The sequence below is a fragment of the Coffea eugenioides genome, chromosome 8, assembly GCF_003713205.1.
Source record: "Coffea eugenioides isolate CCC68of chromosome 8, Ceug_1.0, whole genome shotgun sequence".
NCBI classification, from domain to species: domain Eukaryota; kingdom Viridiplantae; phylum Streptophyta; class Magnoliopsida; order Gentianales; family Rubiaceae; genus Coffea; species Coffea eugenioides.
This window is the reverse complement of record NC_040042.1, coordinates 20,862-41,224: the sequence shown is the minus strand read 5'-3', so window position 1 is coordinate 41,224 and position 20,363 is coordinate 20,862. Positions and strand designations below refer to the sequence as shown.

Below are 20,363 nucleotides of genomic sequence, written 5' to 3'. Positions count from 1 at the left end.
TAATATGAGGATATATAAGCAAATTCTCTATATATCAATTTCGTAGGTTTTGGGGAGGTTGACAACTATCGAAAGAATAATAAATAGTTGCTGAAATTACTAAAATGGCTTGGAACTTTTTGTGCAATTACTTGGAGTTTTTTTTTTGGAATGATTTAGATGTTAAATTGCGCATGGATCGGAATTGAAGGGTGAAAAGTTGGAGGCTTTTCAGTATCATGGGCTGGCTAGAAAATTCAGTTGGAGGGCCAAAATGAAGTTACAGTTTTTTCTTAAAAGAAAAAAAAAAGAACTTTTTCGATGTTTTCGTCTTAGCCTTCTACAGCCTTCTCAGCGCGGCTGGGGCTTTTGCCTCTTCCTCAAGCTTCTCCAGTGTTCCAACTTGGGACGTAAAAGCAAACAAAAATCAATTTCAACGACGAGCTCTTTTTTTCGTCTTTAATTTAGTGCTGCAAAACTGGTCCGAAGTTATAAGATTGAGCTCTAATTTGGGGCTCCGGTTTTGACGAATTAATGTCGACGTCGAGGCTCAGTAGAATAGCGCTCTCGGCCGCCCTTAGGGTCTCTCGCTCTAACTTTCGGCCACCGTCAATTTGTCGCGCTGCCCAAATACTCTCTTCTTCCTCAGGTAGCAGTTTCCCTCCTCGCTCAGTCAATGAATTTGGCGGTGTGGAGATTCCAACACCATCATGCTTCAACGACGTCGGTTTGAGCAAAGTGTTCGCTCGCTCTTACTCCACTGTCTCCAGCTCCAGCTCCAGCTCCGGCCAGGTCATCACCTTTTCTTTCTTTTTTTTTTTGGGTTTTGTCTAAACAAGAGAAAGGAGAAGTTTGTTCGTGCGTATCTTGACACATTGTTGTAAAGAGTACTTTTCCACATTTTGTGGGTAGGAGTCGGATGGATATTTAAATTGTACTCCTTTTGTTTACTGCAAAATTGTTGTTTTGTTTTCTCACTCTCTCGTGCAGTGCCGACCTTTCGTCTAGTGCAACATTGTTGATTTGTTGTTCTGTTTTTTCACTCATTCAGGCAGTGCAGCACCGTATTTAGCCGAAAATTGACGTCCTTGAAGCTCGCGAAATTCCATATATGGTTTTAGATTCGATCATGTGTTATGCATCTAAAACACTGTGATTCTCGTCTGGTGCATATTAATTAAATTACTGTATATCGGAACAACAGCACGGAAAGATTTATAGATGCTGGAGTAGCTCTGTTGAAGGAATCATAGATGTCAGTAATCCACTATTCTGTCTTCGAGACTTGTGGTAAGATAATGGGGGGAAAATGGCAAAGAGGAATTATTGATGAAAGAGGCCTTCTCTTTAAGTTGAATGTTGTAGTCATGGCTCCTTTGCTTGTAATATTTCTTCCACCTGCTATTAGTGGGACTTGCAGAAACTCCTTGCTTCTTCTTAGCTAATCACAAATTGTCACACTTAGTTTTCCTGTTATTTCTTTTGTGGAGTGTTCCGCTGTTGGAGAAAATTCGTGTTGCACTTTGATATTTATTTGCAAGTTTTTCGTCTCATGCTTGTTTCTAGCTATTATAGATTTGTTCTTATTTGACAGATAAATAATTCAGAGTTCACTGAGATGGCATGGGATGGAGTAGTTGGTGCTGTTGATGCAGCACGAGCCAACAAACAGCAGGTGGTGGAGACTGAGCATCTAATGAAAGCACTACTAGAGCAGAAGGATGGGTTAGCTAGGAGGATATTCACCAAGGCAGGGCTAGACAATACATCAGTTCTACAAGCTACAGAGGAGTTTATATCTCAACAGCCTAAGGTATGCCTCCCGCTCTTGATGTCCTTCCTTTAACCGCCTGGCCATAAGTGTATGTTATTGGTAGGTAACAGGTGATACCAGTGGTCCGATACTGGGCTCCAGTCTCAGTTCTCTCTTGGATGCTGCACAAAAGCATAAGAAAGATATGGGGGACTCTTTTGTGTCTGTGGAGCATCTTCTATTATCATTCACTTCCGATAACAGGTTTGGTCAGCTGTTATTTAGGAATCTGCAGCTTACTGAGAAAGCTTTGAGGGATGCTGTTACTGCTGTTCGTGGAAGTCAGAGAGTAACTGACCAGAGTATGTACTAAAGTAATTCCAGTTGATGCATATTAACTTGATATCAAAGTTTCAAGTAAGTTGATTAACTTGTTTATGCAAGCTATATTGTGATAACAAAAGTTACTTCATTTATGTTTTAAGAAACTGCTACTTCCCTCATGAGCTTTTAGTTTCATTAGCTGTTGAGGATGCTAATTTTACCTTCCTTTGATTCCCATTAAACTCTTGATACAAGCAATTTCAACTTTGATTTTGATCTGAGCTGGACTCATTTCTGGAAACACTTACAACCTGGGCTAATCTGGGGTTTTGTGTATAGACTGGGATAAAATAGGCGCAGGGAATAATCTCTCAAGAACCTTCCTGATACTAGCGCAACAAGTATAGAGGGGTATGAAGTGAAAGGGGAAGTGCTGTAAAACTTTGTTTACCATTGGATATGCATAGCATCAAATCATAGCACTGTATTGTTGAAAAGATAGCCTTGTTGTGTGGTATAAAATCTGGCGGTTGGGAGAGATTATGTTTGCAATAAGAGTTAGCATGAATAAGGATGTTATGATGGGTGCATGTAAAATTTAATCTAAATTATGTATGAGATTACAAGTAGGAAATGAAACAATAGAAATTGGTTAAGAGGTTTATACATATCCCAGAAGAATGTTCAGTGTTTTATGCATGCATTGTAGATAATTGTTAAGAGAATATAAGTATTATTGTAGATAATAAATTAGTAAGGGTATTCTTGTAAATAGTTTGTTAGGTTTGTACTCCTATAAATACTAGTTGGTCACTCATAATACGGTGACTAGATGTTTTCCTCCCAAAATACCTGTTGTCATGGTATCAGAGCAAAAGTCCTAGGGTTAGGGTTAAACATCTAGTCACACTATAAATTGGCTAGTACCACTCATTAAATTGTTCAATTAGTAACAGCTACCAATCCACTTGATCTCAATAGTTAAATAGGATCCAACCACGAATTTTGCTCTATTGCCCAGTCTCGCAACTAGGCTCTGATACCACTTGTTGGGCTCTGAGAGAGCCAAACTCGGGGAAAATTTAACCATGAGCTAGAATGGGAACCACAACCATGGGCTTGACACCACATCCAATCCAAAACCTTAAGGCCTTGGGTCTATGGATCATTCCCACTTATATGTTCCTCATTCTACTCATCTCTTTCCGATGTGGGATATTGATTCACACTTGATATCCCAACAATTTCCCCCTCAATTGTGAATCCTGGTTGGAGATTAGCTATGCAAGAAGAGATGTCTGCTTTGGAATAAAATGGTACTTGGGATCTTGTCCCTCGTCCTTCAGGTAAGCTTGTTGTTGGTTGTAAATGGGTGTACACTATAAAAGTGCAGCCTAATGGTTCTATTGATAGATTGAAGGCTCGTCTGGTAGCTAGAGGATTTACTCAGGTGTATGGAGTAGACTACTTAGAAACATTTTCTCCTGTTGCAAAGATTACCTCGGTTTGTCTTCTTATCTCTTTGGCAGCAACTTACAATTTGCCATTGCATCAGTTGGATGTGAAAAATGCATTTCTGCATGGAGATTTGGAAGAAGAGGTATATATGGAACAACCTCCTGGATTTGTTGTTCAGGGGGAGAATTCGCGGTTGATTTGTCGTTTGAAAAAATCCTTATATGGATTGAAACAGTCTCCGAGGGCTTGGTTTGGCAGGTTTAGTAGTGTTGTCATGGAATTCGGTTTGACAAGATGTGGAGTAGATCATTCTGTATTTTATCGGCATTCTAATGCTGGTAAAATTTTATTAGTTGTTTATGTGGATGATATTGTGATTACAGGTGATGATGTTGTGGGGATTCAGAAATTTAAATCCAATTTGCAGGCAAACTTCCAGACAAAGGATTTAGGTCATCTACAGTATTTTCTGGGTATTGAGATAGCTCGGTCTAAATATGGGATTTATTTATGTCAAAGAAAATATGTACTCGATATGCTGAGTGAAGTTGGGATGTTAGGTTGCCGACCTGTGGATACTCCTATGGATCCTAATGTGAAATTAGTAGGAGATCAAGGTACATTACTAGATGATCCTAGGCAATATCGAAGACTTGTGGGTAAATTAAATTTTCTCACTGTAACGAGACCTGACATTTCGTTTTCAGTGAGTGTTGTGAGTCAATTTCTTGATACCTCTCGTACTAGTCATTGGGATGCTGTTATACGGATTCTCAGGTATCTTAAGAGTGCACCTGAAAAAGGATTGCTGTATCAAAATCATGGACACACTGATATTGAAGGATATAGTGATGCAGATTGGGCTGGTTCTGCCTCAGATCGAAGATCGACCACAGGATATTGTGTATTTGTTGGTGGTAATTTAGTGTCGTGGAAGAGTAAGAAGCAAACAGTTGTCTCCAGATTAAGTGCAGAATCTGAATACCGCGCTATGGCTCACACTGTGTGTGAGTTGGTTTGGTTGAAGAGCCTGTTACTTGAAATTGGATTTGAGCATAAACAGCCTATGAATTTAGTGTGTGATAATCAGGCAGCTGTTCATATTGCATCTAATCCAGTGTTTCATGAAAGGACAAAACATATTGAAGTTGATTGTCATTTCATTCGAGAGAAATTGCTTGACGGAGTCATCAAGACATCTCATGTACCGTCTGTAGATCAATTGGCTGATGTGTTTACCAAGAGTTTAGGGGGTTCTAGGGTGAAATACATTTGTAACAAGTTGGGTGCTTATGATATATATGCTCTAACTTGAGGGGGAGTGTTAAGAGAATATAAGTATTCTTGTAGATAATAAATTAGTAAGGGTATTCTTGTAAATAGTTTGTTAGGTTTGTACTCCTATAAATATTAGTTGGTCACTCATAATACGGTGACTAGATGTTTTCCTCCCAAAATATCTGTTGTCAATAATCAAATGCAAACTGATAAAGTTAATTTTGCACAAAGGTAGATTTTGTTTGAGATTAACTGCTGCAGAAAATAATTTAGCAAGATCTAATTACCAAAGATTGTTTTACAATCATTGTTAGAAAATAATTTTGCGTGTCGTGTACTACCTGCTCATCTGTGTGGGCTAATTTTGTGTAGATCCAGAAGGAAAATATGAAGCACTTGAGAAATATGGCAATGATTTAACAGAACTTGCTAGACGGGGTAAACTTGACCCAGTTATTGGTCGTGATGATGAAATTCGAAGATGTGTGCAGATATTATGTCGCCGAACCAAAAACAACCCTGTTATTATTGGTGAACCTGGGGTGGGGAAAACTGCAATTGCTGAAGGGTATGACCTCTAAAATCTCGATGCTTTTTGTTTACATAAACTTAGTAAATCATTCTTTCTTTTGATAGTGAATGGCACCTGCATTTTTTTTGATTTATTTAGCGTGGCATTTCTCATACCCGGTAGTTGTTGTCATCTATTATTTAGTGGTGCATGTTGAGAACTAAACTATATATAGTTATATTATATGTAGTGATGCATGTTGAGTTCATGTACAAGTCCCATGAATTCAACTACATTTAGTCTTGGATTACTTTGTCTGAGGACTAAAAAGAGTGTGAAAAGTGGTGTATGTTCCAAATGCAGGGCCTAAATGTCTAACCTTGCACGTGAAGTGTCTGAATATCTCTTCAAAGGGTAATCATGTGGCAAACAATTTCAATTATCCTTCTAACCTTCTTTCTTTTCAAAACGTACCATGGTGCAAAGACAACCATTGACAGAACAAAGTAGAGTGACAGTGCGTTGAAACGAGTTGAAATTACTCTTAGAGGCTTTAATTTACTTGAGCATTGTTGTTATTGTCTTTTTTTGTTTCTTTACTGATGCTCGTTTTATCACATTTGTTGAGCTAGCTTTTATCAGAGAATTTTGCTGTCATTCGTAGAATCCAAGTTCAGATTTCCCTTTTTAGCTTGTGAATTGATTGCTGATTTTACAATGTCTCAATCATTTTAGATCTGAGGCTATATTGTGTTATCTTTTCATAACATCATGTTTATCAAAGAGACAACTTCATATTAGAGTCCAGAAGAGTTTGGGTCAAACCTGTCCCCTTTTTTATTATAGAAGCTAGAATATATGGGAACATATGCTGATGCCCAGGCTCAAAGAAAGTTTTCAACCTAATGCAAAAGTTATATCAAGCTTTAAATCTGCAGCTCTACCGAAAGCACTGTTTCATTCTTTGCTTTCATTGCATTGTAGCGCTTAAGTCTGACGTTAAGGTGATTTAATTATTTTTGCTACAGGTTAGCTCAAAGAATTGTGCGCGGTGATGTTCCAGAACCTTTATTGGATCGCAAGGTTATTATCTTGTTTTTCAGTTTTTTCATTTTTCAAGTGTTGATGTGCAATCAATCATGAAGTCAGAAAAGAAAACATAATTTGGTTGTGCTAAGAATATCTGCTTGTTATTATCTTGAGTTCTTAAATTTTTGATGAATTTGGGAGTAGTTTGATTGATTTTTTTATGTAGCACGTTTAGGATGCAAGTGTATAAGTAAAATACTAGCAATTATGGAAATGCTGTTCTGTGAAATTTATTTGCGGACTCTGCAGTTGTGATTGGAACATATCAGCTGTAAGGTGTGATCAGGTTTACATTTGAGTCCAATTATTGCTATAACATTGTAGTAATTCTGTGATGTGTTCTTTCTGAGATTTATGGCAAGCCACATGTTTTAAATCCTGAAGTAAGGATCTAATAAAGTTATAGGAGTTTGGATGAAAATTAATCTTTTTAGTCATATGTTTACAGAAGCTTGCAAATCTAGGTGATATGTTGTAGGAATTAGTTAAAGTGAGGTTATTGTTTTTAGACATGGAGCTTGTGTGCTGTTATATCTGTGTCTTTAGTTACATTATACCAGATGATTGATTTCTCATAACTGATTACTTTTATCTTTTTGAGTATTTACTGTGATATTATTTCTTGGAACTAGTTTTAGTGAAGCAATTTGCATCTTGTGTATTCTTTTACCCTTTCAGTTGATCTCCTTGGATATGGGTTCATTGCTTGCTGGTGCTAAATTCAGAGGAGATTTTGAAGAAAGGCTTAAAGCTGTTCTGAAGGAAGTCACTGCCTCAAATGGGCAGATAATATTATTTATTGATGAGATACATACTGTAGTTGGTGCAGGTTGGTGTGGGTTTCGGATTTGCAAAGTCAATTGTCTAGATATTTCTTCTGTCGATTTTGTATTTAACATTAATTTTCACAGCTGAAACTTCCTTTAACGAAAAAAATAAAAAATCTGTTGTAGCCCATGAGCTGTTTTAATGTCAATTACTGAATCTCTGATCTACCAAATTATCTTACTTGTATGCAAGTCTAGAGACAATCGGCTCATTCACCTGAACGTACCTAGCGATTTTCCTATAAGCTGCCATCATGTCTTAGTAATCTCTATAGAACTTTATCCAGTGAAGGCACATGCATTTTAAGATTCCTATTTGTGCTTTATTGTTTCTTTCAGAACTATCTTTAGCATAGAATGCACAGTGCCCTGTGAGCAATGATGGTGTCTCATAATGGCTCCATAACTTATTAACTTCACCATATTTTGCTCTTGGAAATATTCACATGTATTGAATATAATGCCCAATTAGATTACTTCTGAGTGCTTGATGATATTACTCATGACAGAGTGTCGCTACAATTTTACTCTTAAATGGTAACAAAAGGTGTGTAGGTTTTTGTGCATCAGTAGCTATGTCAACACTAATCTACAATATGTTTCCAATTTCAAGTGCTAAAGTTTTAATTTTTCTTTTGAGAGGTTAGAGTATTATTCACAGCAAGTGTATTCCCCATATACAGCCTCCATATGATTACAGCTGAAGTTAATGGAAGGTTCCATATCTCAAGGAATATTCTTCCTACTCCAAGAGAGAACATGAAACAAAATCCTCTGCTTCAAAATCAATGCAGGTTTTTTAAGCCTTGAAAGCTCTCTTGTTCCTTTCATTCAGGATTAACCGCAGCTGATGCACATTCCCAAGTCTTTATCCATCTCTGATACTGTTAACCTACACTCTTCAACAAAATATAATACATCTAAAACCCTTCTTGGAATGACCCAAAAGCTGATGCACATTTGTCTTAACATGACAAATTTATAAACATGTCCAACTTGACAACAATAATTACATTTTACTATTGGATTGTTTACAAGTGGAATCTTAATAAAACAATAGCCATGCTTTCTATATACAGTAAAACCTCTTCTAACTCGAGTATTTACAACCTTTTTGTTTTCCACAAATTTTTTTGTTTTTCCTTACTCAAGATCATTATTAAGTCATCAATTCTTTTCTTTAACATAATATGTTCTTCCTTAGTCTTTTCATAAACTTCTTTCGTCTATCTTCTTTTCTAATTCCTTTCTCTCAGATATGAGATCAACATTAACCTTGCTAACATCATCATTTTCCCTTTTTAATGTCTTATTAAAAAATTTTCCCTGATGCCATGAAGCACACTTGAGCCATGTCATTCTACTCCTCTAACTTGTCACATTCTTCTCATATAACTCTAATATTTTTTGGTCCTAGTTCTTGTTTCCACCTTTATCTCTTTTTTCTTTCTATTTGGACACCACAAGAAGAATTGTATTTCAGTATTTCCAGAGCTTTTTCTCTCCAAATAGCCTGTTATGGAAAACTTCTTTCCTCTCCTCCAAATACCACACTTTAGAAGGACTGTAAATTGAGATTTTCATTATTTTTACCAGTTGGGTTCCAATATATTCTCCTGGCTTCTACTATAGGTTGAGTTGTATAGTCTAGTGATCATGTCCTGAGAGGATTTTAACTGCCTGTGTTTTAAAGATCTTCTAAACTCTTGTTCACGGTGTGAATTTCATGCAATTGATAATTTACGGTGGATGTCAGATGTAAGTGGAGTCAGAGGTTATAAGTTGCACGCGTTTCGACGTGTAATAGATACTTCAACCTGCTTGTTCCAAAAATCTATCTAGGCCATTTAACTCCCACTAGAAGAAGGCCTTTCTACATCAGTGTTGGGTGTATGCTAAATTTCAAAGCATATATAGATATTTATGGCGCCATTTCTTAGTTCTCTCCTCCATCTTTTCTTCCTTGAATTTGGGGGTCGTTAGCTTTGTAATAAGCTTTGTGGCATTGCTCTTTCTTCATGGTTCTTAACCATTTTCCTTACCTTCAATCCAGGGGCTGTTGCTGGAGCTTTGGATGCTGGAAACTTGTTAAAGCCAATGCTTGGTCGTGGTGAGCTCAGGTGCATTGGAGCAACCACATTGAATGAATACAGGAAGTACATTGAGAAGGACCCTGCTCTAGAACGTAGGTTCCAACAAGTATTTTGTGGTGAGCCATCTGTAGAAGATACTATCTCCATCCTTCGTGGATTGCGTGAGCGGTATGAGCTGCATCATGGGGTCAAGATTTCTGACAGTGCACTTGTGTCAGCGGCAGTTATGGCACATCGTTATATAACAGAGCGTTTTCTGCCAGACAAAGGTAGGATATATCTGTCTTATTCAGGTTTTTAGCTGAATAAACTGCTAGGGCCTATTTGACTACTACATGAGTGAGAGGATTGTGAGAAATGAGGCCAAGAGTGTATGATGTTAGGAACAATCAACACGAGAATTCCAATAAGAATAATGCTCCTAAAGGCGTAAGAGGACAAAAGGATGCACCTCCTACACAAAACAAACTGTGAGAAGATAATAACTTCCAACCGATGTACTAGCTTCTTTTCAGTGCTGCATACCACATTAGATGGTTTTTTTTCCTACTTTTTCTCTTAGTTTTGAATAGTTTTTCCTACTTTTACACTTACTTTTGAAAAGCAACTGTTAAAGCTTCTTGGTTTGGGGTGGGCGATCGTTACTGACATGTTTATCAACCTGCAGTAGAAGGTCTTGAGATGGAGAAGGGTTTAGCTTGATTCTGCATGCTTTTGCTTCAAATGAGGTCCAATGTTTATAGTTTTAGAAGCTTTTACATTCCTTTGTCACTGCTTGCAGTGCATGTTTGGGGGAATGGTTTTTGAGGAGAAAGGTTATCTCAGCATCCATTTGTTGGTTATTTCTTTTCATTTCTATCCATAATCAAGCAAAATTGGGTTTTTGGTTGTAATTGTCCTTAGAATTCAACAGTATGCCTCGTGTGCTTTGTCCTGTCTGAGTCAAAATTTTTGGAGTGACTATTAGTGGTTTGGGATTTGGTCAGTTATCTCAATGCAGAGTAGTTAAAAGAGCAAAAATGTACAATACTTGTACTTGGATGCATAGAGTTACATGGGGAATAGGAATGAAATCTTTCGGTGGCTACTGGAAGCCTTAAAATTGTGGTTGCTTGCCACAAAAAGTTTGGGAAAGGGACAACAATTAGTTTCTTTCTCATGTGCTTTTGGAGGTCTGATTTTTAGGCAAGTTGCCTTTCGTACACTATGGTGAATGCTGCTGCAAACGTACAAAATAAAATGGTAGCAACTACCTTTCTCTATCCATCTTATTTCAAACTGGCTGCATATATTCCCAAGTATGCCAAATTAACAGATCAGTCAAATTCCGACAAACATTATTGTTTTTTTTCCACTCCTGCTTAAACATATTATTTAATTTATCACATTGTTCAAGTTACTCTAGTGGCAACTCTTGGGAGGCTGATGTCATCGTTTGCTGTAATTTGATTGAGATGAGTCCATTTCATCAAGAACCAAAAGAGCAAGTACAAGTGTTTTTGTCTGGAATCGATGTGGAGAACAATCTTTATTTCATGGGTGTCTAGATTGTTCGTATGTGCACTCATTATGACTTGACGGATCTAGTAGAGTATTTTCCTCATGCTATCAACTATCTTATTTTTTATAAATTGCTTCCAGTTTATGTACCTTCTTTCTACCCTTTTCAGCCATTGACCTAGTTGATGAAGCTGCTGCAAAATTGAAAATGGAGATCACTTCGAAGCCCACAGAGTTGGATGAGATAGATAGGGCTGTTATGAAGCTAGAGATGGAGAAACTCTCTCTCAAAAATGACACCGACAAATTATCTAAAGAACGGTTAAGCAAGATTGAGAACGATTTGACATCTCTTAAGCAGAAACAAAGAGAGTTGAATGAACAGTGGGAGCGTGAAAAAGTTCTTATGAATAGAATACGCTCAATTAAGGAGGAGGTGGATTTGTCCGTTTAGATTTTTTTTTTGTGATACTGTTTATCTTATGTTCTACTTGCTCATTATATAATTTTTCTTCAACCATTTTTGTGTAGATTGACAGAGTTAACCTTGAAATGGAAGCTGCTGAGCGAGATTATGACCTGAATCGTGCTGCTGAACTCAAATATGGGACACTGATGTCCCTCCAGCGCCAACTTGAAGAAGCTGAGAAGAACCTTGCTGACTATCGGAACTCTGAACAATCTTTGCTCCGGGAAGAAGTGACAGATCTTGATATTACCGAAATTGTTAGCAAATGGACTGGCATCCCATTATCAAATCTTCAGCAGTCTGAGAGGGATAAGCTTGTCTCTTTGGAACAGGAACTTCACAAAAGGGTAGTTGGTCAGGATATGGCTGTCAAATCTGTAGCTGATGCAATCAGGCGCTCAAGGGCTGGCCTGTCCGACCCAAATCGGCCTATTGCAAGCTTCATGTTTATGGGTCCCACAGGTGTTGGTAAAACCGAGCTTGCAAAGGCACTTGCTGGTTACCTATTCAATGCTGAAAATGCTCTGGTGCGGATAGATATGAGTGAATACATGGAGAAACATGCAGTCTCTCGATTGGTTGGTGCACCACCGGGGTATGTGGGTTATGAAGAAGGTGGGCAACTCACTGAAGTGGTCCGTCGTAGGCCTTATTCAGTTGTGCTTTTTGATGAAATTGAGAAGGCACATCATGATGTTTTTAACATTCTATTACAGTTGTTGGATGATGGAAGAATCACCGATTCCCAGGGAAAAACTGTTAGTTTCAGAAATACTGTTGTGATTATGACATCAAATATTGGTTCTCACTATATCCTTGAAACTCTTAGAAACACAGAGAACAGTAAAGAGGCAGTTTATGATCTGATGAAAAAGCAGGTGGTTGAGTTGGCTAGACAAACTTTTAGGCCGGAATTTATGAATCGAATTGATGAGTACATTGTTTTCCAACCTCTGGATTCCAAACAAATCTGCAAAATTGTTGAACTACAGGTACTGAGTCTTTTGTCATCAAATGTTTTGATGTCTCTCTCTCTCTCTCTCTTTATTTTTTTGTGGACTCTCTCAAGACTTACACCTTGTGACGTTATTGCTTGGCACGTCCTAGTTGTGGTTCAGATTACTCTAATTGGTATCAGTGTTGGGAGATAAATAAATAAACTGTTATATATAAGAGGTTTAGGTAGCCAAATTTAATTGGCATACTTTTATTTGTTAACTTAGCATATCTCCATTCCTACAGCACCTAGTGTCATGGAAATCTGGTACTTATTACACAATGATACACATAATTTGTCTATTTTTACATACTTTATAATTGTTATTTTTTTATGTTGTGAGAAAGAAAGTTAAACCACAAGGGAAAAGATGACCAAGAAAGGGATTGACATGAGAAAAATTGGTGGCAAAGAATAAAGGTCATTGATCCATCTTCTTAAAAAATATATTGAACCATATAGATTTTTCTCTCCAGATTTTAAATTATTAGCTTTTTGCTATTGAAGATATTAAAGATTTGGTATAGGTACACTGAGATCGGTTTGTTAATTTATAAACGTTGGTTGCATGTTTGAGGTTATGAACTTGTAGAATAGGCATTAGAATAGAGATCGCCCTAATACCATAGATAGTTATTAACGTTTTGAAAAAGATGATGTTTAACAGATTTTTTAGCAATAGGGCATCAACCTTTGATGAACATATTATTCAGATAATGCCTGGATCCTAATGATAAAGGACTATGTTTTTTAACATAATTTTCTTTCTCTACTTAGTTCACTTTGCTGCATATCATATGACATGAGTACTGAATCTACCTTGTCACAGCACTTGGTGTCTTCCATAAACAAGTCTCGCCCTTTGGATTTATTTTAGTTTTAGTTAAAGTGAATGGTATCAGCATGATTTATAAGAATTGGATGGGTTGTACTTTCAATTTTTTTTGTTTAGCATTGTGTTCTCAGAACTACTGTTGTCATGACGTAATTTTTAATTCTATGAAGTTAACAAGTTTTATCCCTTTTTTCCAGATTAGAAAAGGTAGAGCAATGTAAATGAAGAATCAGAGAAAACACCTAGTTAAATTGCTATGTTCTTGAAACAATTTAGCATGGAAGAGGAAATATGGGAACAAAATATCCTTTTGGGGATTGGTTAGATTGAAAGCTTAGTTATCCACACAAATTCTCAAAGAGCTTCATTGCCTTTTTGAAAGGGGATGTCCATGTTAATTTTTTAAAGGCAGAATAACTTAGCAAAATTTACTGTTTACTCCTCATCTGACAGTTAATGTCTGTCCTAGCAACATTCCTCCATTGAAAGTTGAGGTTGAGTTGAAACTTTTAATGTTTGTAATGGAAAATAAATAGTAAAAGCAACTTATTGTTGTAAAATGAGAATATATTTGACTTCAGGCTAAGAACAAGTGAAGTCTACTCTGGACACCAATGCTGAGATTAGTACCAATTAATTCTGTTCAGAAAGATTGAATGTTACTATGACTGTTTGGGATTTTATAGTTGCACAAATGCAGTAAGTTTCTTGTCAGCTGTATTTGGTTTGATGGTCACACTACTGCAATCCAAATTATATGAACGCATAGATATATCCCTTTCCTGGATGTAGAATTTGGCCTATTTGACCTGATTGTCCTTTGTAAGCATTGGGTCATGCTTTATTTTCTGCATAGAGTTCCTTTTTTTCCAGTTTTTTCAGTTGTTCACTGAATAGTGATTACCTTTTTTTTTTTTTTTGGGTTCATTTTGGGCACTTTGATGATTTGATTCCCTTCCTGTTAAGCCTGTATCACTGCAGTATCCTTAACCTCTCAATATCGCCAATTTAGTCCCTTATCTATTCAAAAGGCGTCAATTTAGTCCACAATTTCTGACTAAACTTACCGGATGGCGTGTGACTTGTGAGATACATTGCACATCATTTTAGTTCCTTTCAAGTATAACTTGATTTATTATTCTGTTTATGATCTTTAATACAGCATGTGAGTTGGAAAAACTCGTGTATGTTATACAATCTCATATCTGTTGATCATTTTTAAGGTGCAGAACTCTCGAGTCCTATCAACTAAATTCACTACATTGCACATCCCGACATCAAATTTGATGTCAAGGCTTTAAGCTAATTTCCATAATGTAAAATTAGGATGAACTCTTGTAACGTTTGATTATGTTGATATAATCTTTTCAGACGCACAACTGACTGAAAAAGTGTGTCAAATGTTCCTGGACCAGGAAATTTTATCATGTTTCCTGCGCTCTTTACACCAAGCATTTTGAAGACATTGATTTTCGCTTTTGCAGATGAGTCGTGTTAAGGAGAGACTCAAACTGAAAAAAATTGACCTCCATTACACTCAGGAAGCAGTCAATCTTCTGGCGACACTGGGTTTCGATCCTAATTTTGGAGCTCGCCCTGTGAAGCGGGTGATTCAGCAATTGGTTGAGAATGAAATTGCTATGGAAATTTTAAGAGGAGATCTAAAGGAGGAGAACTCAATCATTGTCGATGCTGATACATCCTCGAGGGCTCGAGATCTTCCACCTCAGAGTAGATTAGTAATAACGAAAATGGGAAATAATACTGCAATAGATGCCATGGTTGCAAATGACTGACTTTTTCTTTCTATTTAGGAGGCTTGCACTTTTCTGAAACAAAACTGGAGTTGATCACGCGAGATAGAAGTGGTTCTTGTGAGTTCGTGCATTAAGTTGCTGCTTCTTGTAGGAAGGCAGGACTGGTGTAATTGTTCTTTTTTTTTTTTTTTCCTTTTCTTTTTCTGCGTGTATAATGGGGCGGTATGTACTTTTAATGCTTGAGATCATATCTACGAGAAATTACAGGTAGTTAGCAGTATTGTCATCAATGGGGAAGCATCTAGAAACTGGATGAACAAACCATTGGCGTTGTTATTTCTTCTTGAGCACGCAAACAAACAAACAAACAGACATTGGGGGATCTGGGAAGAATATGTGCGTTTGCAGTTTTTATTGGCTCCATCTTACAATGGCAAGTCTTGAGGATATTGTGATAATTTTGGATGAATATATATTTCTCGATGATTAGTGAAGAGTGAGCTCCTCCTATTTTATTAAGTATTGAGTTGGAGAGCTTAATTGAGATTTAGGGTGCAAAATTGAATTTTGAAATCTAAAATTTGAATTAATTAAGTTATTAAATTTTTAAGTATTTGAGTATATATCACATTCAGTGTTAAGTAAATAATATTTTATTTTATTTTTTAGAGCAATTTTTACTTAGAAAATTCAATGATACTTAAATAATTCAGATATTCAATTTTTAGTTATCAAATGCGTTTGAATATGTTAAAATCTAAATGTATTAAATTTAAGTGTTAAATTAATTTATTAAACAGGGTCTTAATCACTCTAGAGGGCTGAATTGATAATTTGGTCCATTCTAGAGGGCTGAATTGAACTTCACCCCAGTGATTCTTTGCCAGTTGCCTGCCACATTATTATTAGTTTATTACTAGCACTGTTTTTATTAATTTTTTACGCGCTCACACCCCCCGCCCCTAAAAAAAAAAAAAAAAAAAATGAAACTAGTTTTTTTATGCTTCCGAGATTTTATTTAATCTAAGTCTGTTACCCCAGTGAAGCAGAGGGGTACTTACTTCACTCGACTAGCTTCTCAAATGTGGGTGTGGGTGTGTGTGTGTGTGTGTGTCTCAATCATGGAAGCATACAAACTGTAGCATGTTCGTACTTACAAGAAGAAGGGGACCGACAACATAAGAAAAACCAGCCAAGATAGAAGAGGAAGTTCATGGAAAAGGAATAGAATCGTTTTTACTACGTACTTGTTGCGCGTATTTCAGTTTGAGGTTTTGAGGAGAGGTGCGGTTTCTTTCACAGTGGTAAAATGCAGAAATAATACTCGATCCAAGAAGAAGAGTGGGACTAAGTATCCAACATCCATCTCTGGGGAAATCAAATTAATTTCAACTCTCAGGTAAATATGGCGGATACTGCTAGTAATTAATGGAGAAGTTGCACGGGAACAACCTCGGATCCGTGGTGCTGGACCACCCGACTCCCGGCGGAGGGCGTCAGTTTAAGATTTGGTCAGCCACATTCCGCCGCATTATACTGGACACAGTTCGGTGCGGGACGCGGCATCATCATAAGCACAACAACACTGGCAAATTAACCATCCAAGAGCCCAAGCCCGAGCCCGGCATTGATCTCACTGCAGTCACAACACTGAGATCTGAGTTGAGTAAAGGTAGTACTAGCAGTGGTAGGAGTGGGACTAAGTATCCAACAAACACACCGCCCTCCGGATCCGACAAGTTATCTGACCTTCTGAAGCTATCGGAAAAGGAAAACGAACCGGACGAGGAGGAGGCGGAGGCGGTGAAGAGGAAAGTGGAGGCACTGGAGGAATTGAAGACAGTGGTGAAGAATCTCCAAAGTAGCAGTAGCGGTAGCAGCAGCCAACAACTCGAGGAAAATGAAAACCATGGCTTCTTAGCTCCAGATGTTCGCGCGTTGGAGGCAGCCAAGGAGGTCAGAAGGCTCGCTAAAGGCGATTCTCAAGCCAGAACCACTCTTGCTTTGCTCGGAGCAATCCCCCCGCTCGTGGCTTTGCTGGACGCCCCCCCCCTGCCTCCGGATGTCTGCCCCAAAATTCCTCCTCTTTATGCTTTGCTCAACCTCGGCATTGGCAACGACGCGTGAGCATCCCCCCACCCCACCCCGTTCTCTCTTCTCTCTTTGCTAATTCCTTCCTATATACTAAGTAGTAAGTAAATTTTACGTGCTAAACAACTTCAATGCTACTATCAGCATCTTTCGCCCCCCAAACAAAGAAAACCCGAAACTTTACAATTCTACTTGTAGTACTTATTCATGTTTGTTCTCTCCGGACTATTTGTTTCTGTTTTCTTTTCTTTTGCTTTTTTTTTTTTAAAAAAATAAAATTTCTAGTCCAACTTCTTTCAGGATTCAAAACTCTCTTATCTTTTTTGAATTTTGTTTCTTTTTTTTTTTTTGCGCACTGCAAAGAAAAGGGTAAGTAAATTTGGTCCTCTGTATATTCTTCTACAACTACTACTACTACTACTCTGTAATCACCAATATGACAAATAAACACCACCAAATAGGGGAGCAAAAAAAAAAAAAAGAAGTCCTTACACCGACCAATAGATATACTTGCTTGTTACAATGTGTTTTCTGTGAATCCGATATTTTGCTGCGAAATGGGCTCAATTTCTTGCTCTTTGATGGTTTAAGATTTGTTGGTGGATATATTTTGTAATTATTCGGCTCTCTCTCTCTCTCTCTCTTTCTTTTCTTTTTCATGAGTTCTGGGATTCAATTCTCTTTTCAAGACACTTTTTTCTCCAGGAACAAAGCAGCCATCGTTAAATCGGGGGCTGTTCACAAGATGCTGAAGCTCATCGAATCTGAAAATGGTCCTCATGCCACAGCTGTTGCCGAGGCTATAGTTGCAAACTTTCTCTCTTTGACTGCACTCGATGCAAATAAGCTGATTATTGGTTCTTCTGGTGCAATACCATTTCTGATAAGAATCCTGAGAGAGGATACTGATGATCATGAAAAGAATGGTTCTCAAGCAAAGCAGGATGCCTTGCGAGCGCTGTATAATCTATCAATTTCACCGTTGAACCTCTCACTGTTGCTAGATGCTCATCTGGTGCCCTGTCTCTTGAGCAGGCTAGGAGATATGGATTTCAGTGAAAGAATCCTCTCAATTCTGAGCAATTTAGTATCGATACCAGAGGGGCGAAAGGCAGTAAGCTGTGTGCCGGATGCATTTCCAATGCTAATTGACGTATTGAATTGGACGGATTCTCCAGGTTGCCAAGAGAGGGGGTCATATGTTTTGATGGTGATGGCTCACAAATCATATGGAGATAGACAGGCCATGATAGAGGCTGGAATAACTTCATCCCTTCTAGAACTAACTCTTTTAGGTACGACGTTGGCGCAGAAGAGAGCTTCCCGGATCTTGGAGTGTTTAACTGTGGATAAAGGGAAGCAGATTTCTGAGAGCTATGGTGGTGGATTAAACCCAACATTGTCAGCTCCTCTTTGTGCTGCCAAATCATCGTCGTCATGTGCAGACCAAAGTCATCAGTCGGAGGAGTCTTTAGAGGAGGAAGATCAGATGTTGAGTGAAGAGAGGAAAGCAGTCAAGCTATTAGTCCAGCAAAGCTTGCAGAACAACATGAAAAGAATAGTTAGAAGGGCTAATTTGCCACATGATTTTGTCCCTTCAGATCATTTTATGTCCCTTACATGGGGTTCAACATCTAAGAGCTTACCCTTTTAGTTTTGGTTGGTTGGTTGGTTGGGGGTGGGGTTGTTGAAAAAGCTTCAAACTTGGAAAAGTGGTTCTGTACCACATATAATTATTCACATTACATTTTTGTTTTAGTTTTCAATAGACCTGTCTGTCTACGCTCAAAAATGTGCATATGGCTGCATGTATGTATTTATATAGCATCAAGTCTCTTCTTGTAGTAACGGTTCTCCATCATTTTTGCTTGATTAGAATAAAGTTGAGTGATTCCTAGTATTCAATTATTCTGACATCACAAGACCCACCATCTGCTTCAAAATGAGAAGTAGAAACTTTAGAGGCTGTTAGATGTTAATCTCGTAACGTGGATTTCTTGTTATCTTTGGAGTCCTCAGTATAATCACACCCGTCCACTGTTCGAACTTCTTATGGGTTATGCAAGGAGAGACAATCTTTGATCTAAAAGAAAAAGTCTGTAATGCCATTTACATGACTCTATCTAGTCTCCCAGGAAGTTTAGGCTAGTGAATTATATTCTGGCCAACTGTTAAACTCCTAAATTTTTAAGGTAATCCTCTCTGCAAACTCAGTGATAGAGGAGGCAGACATTTTTCCAATGTGTGGAACTTAATTTGGAATTGTACAACGAAGGGGATGAGATTAGCAGGTCATTTTTTGAATCAGATTTCACATGAGGAAGATATTATCCCAAAAAGTGCTACATTTAGGCTACATTATCCCAAAAAGTGCTACATTAATGATTGTTTGGTAAAATGCACTGAGCTCTTGTCTTGCAGAAGCCGAGGCTAAATCGGCAGCGATATGAAGGCAACTTGAGCTTGTGGTCCTGACCCCTGATTAAGAAATCATGGCGAAGCCGTCAAAATTCTTCAGCGGGGCACTTTTTTTTTCTCTTGAATTGCGCCTAAGAAATTGTTATCGTTTTCGTATCTCACACAATGTTACTGTTAGATTTATAATTGGCCACATGCCACCAGAATTCTAACTTCAAATTAAGAAAAATTCCATCACATAATTGATAATACTACAACTTTCATGGTTACTATTGATGACCATGACAAAAGAGACACAACAACAAATGCCACCTTGTGCATTTAGTCCTAATTTGAATTCTATGAACATTTATAGAATGTAGTCAGTTTTGATCCCCTATTAGGAAATAAACAATTTAAAATTGTGTCTCCTTTAAATAGTTTTGATCAATTCCACAGATATAAACATTCAAGAGAGTTAATGACAATAATACTTCTATGCAAAAACTTCACAAAATTACTTGATTAGTGATTGCACACTTGAAGTTACGCAAGCGTCTAGTCTCTAATAGTGTCCACCCAAACATTTATCGAGGAATCCTCCAAAAATTGAATTAATGAGTTCTAACTCTTATGAATTTATTCAGCTAAATAAATGAAGAATATATCAGAGGAAAAAAAAAACTATGGAAGACATGACAAAAAAAAAAAAAAAGCCGGATTTAATAAGAAGCAAACAACTCAAGTCAATTACCTTAAGATGAATTTATCTAATAAGTTAGTCCACAAGTATTTTATTTGTATCTTTCAAGTCCTACTTGGATTCATTTTAACTAATGAAGAATGTTTTTAATATATGTGACCTATTAAATTCTTAAACATGTTAGTAATGAACTTCTATTTTTACAACTCTTTAAAGAGTTTAGATAAACTAAACACCGCTAACATATCACTAGTTCAACTAATGAATCAATTCCTATTGAAGAGCCTATGATTTTTAATCCT

General features: G+C 37.4%; 2 protein-coding genes across 4 annotated transcripts; both read left to right on the top strand.

Annotated features, from left to right (window-relative positions):
• Positions 1 to 327: 327 nt before the first annotated feature.
• Positions 328 to 15,284, top strand: LOC113779806 (chaperone protein ClpB4, mitochondrial). 2 transcript variants are annotated; one of them, XM_027325531.1, is made up of 10 exons: positions 328 to 771; positions 1,574 to 1,792; positions 1,857 to 2,094; positions 5,165 to 5,360; positions 6,332 to 6,386; positions 7,071 to 7,221; positions 9,273 to 9,581; positions 10,983 to 11,248; positions 11,344 to 12,273; positions 14,598 to 15,284. In XM_027325531.1, exons 1-10 carry the CDS (start codon positions 514 to 516, stop codon positions 14,907 to 14,909), a joined length of 2,934 nt encoding a protein of 977 aa, XP_027181332.1. In that variant the 5' UTR covers positions 328 to 513; the 3' UTR covers positions 14,910 to 15,284. The 2 variants fall into 2 exon arrangements, with proteins under 2 accessions (XP_027181332.1, XP_027181333.1); XM_027325532.1 differs by lacking the exon at positions 328 to 771 and adding an exon at positions 889 to 1,269.
• A 669-nt stretch (positions 15,285 to 15,953) lies between these two features.
• Positions 15,954 to 18,861, top strand: LOC113779106 (U-box domain-containing protein 4-like). 2 transcript variants are annotated; one of them, XM_027324554.1, is made up of 3 exons: positions 15,954 to 16,993; positions 17,667 to 18,615; positions 18,721 to 18,861. In XM_027324554.1, the coding sequence occupies exons 1-2, from the start codon at positions 16,299 to 16,301 to the stop codon at positions 18,613 to 18,615; spliced, it is 1,644 nt and encodes a 547-aa protein (XP_027180355.1). In that variant the 5' UTR covers positions 15,954 to 16,298; the 3' UTR covers positions 18,721 to 18,861. The 2 variants fall into 2 exon arrangements, with proteins under 2 accessions (XP_027180355.1, XP_027180354.1); XM_027324553.1 differs by having other exon boundaries at positions 17,667 to 18,861.
• Positions 18,862 to 20,363: the final 1,502 nt, after the last annotated feature.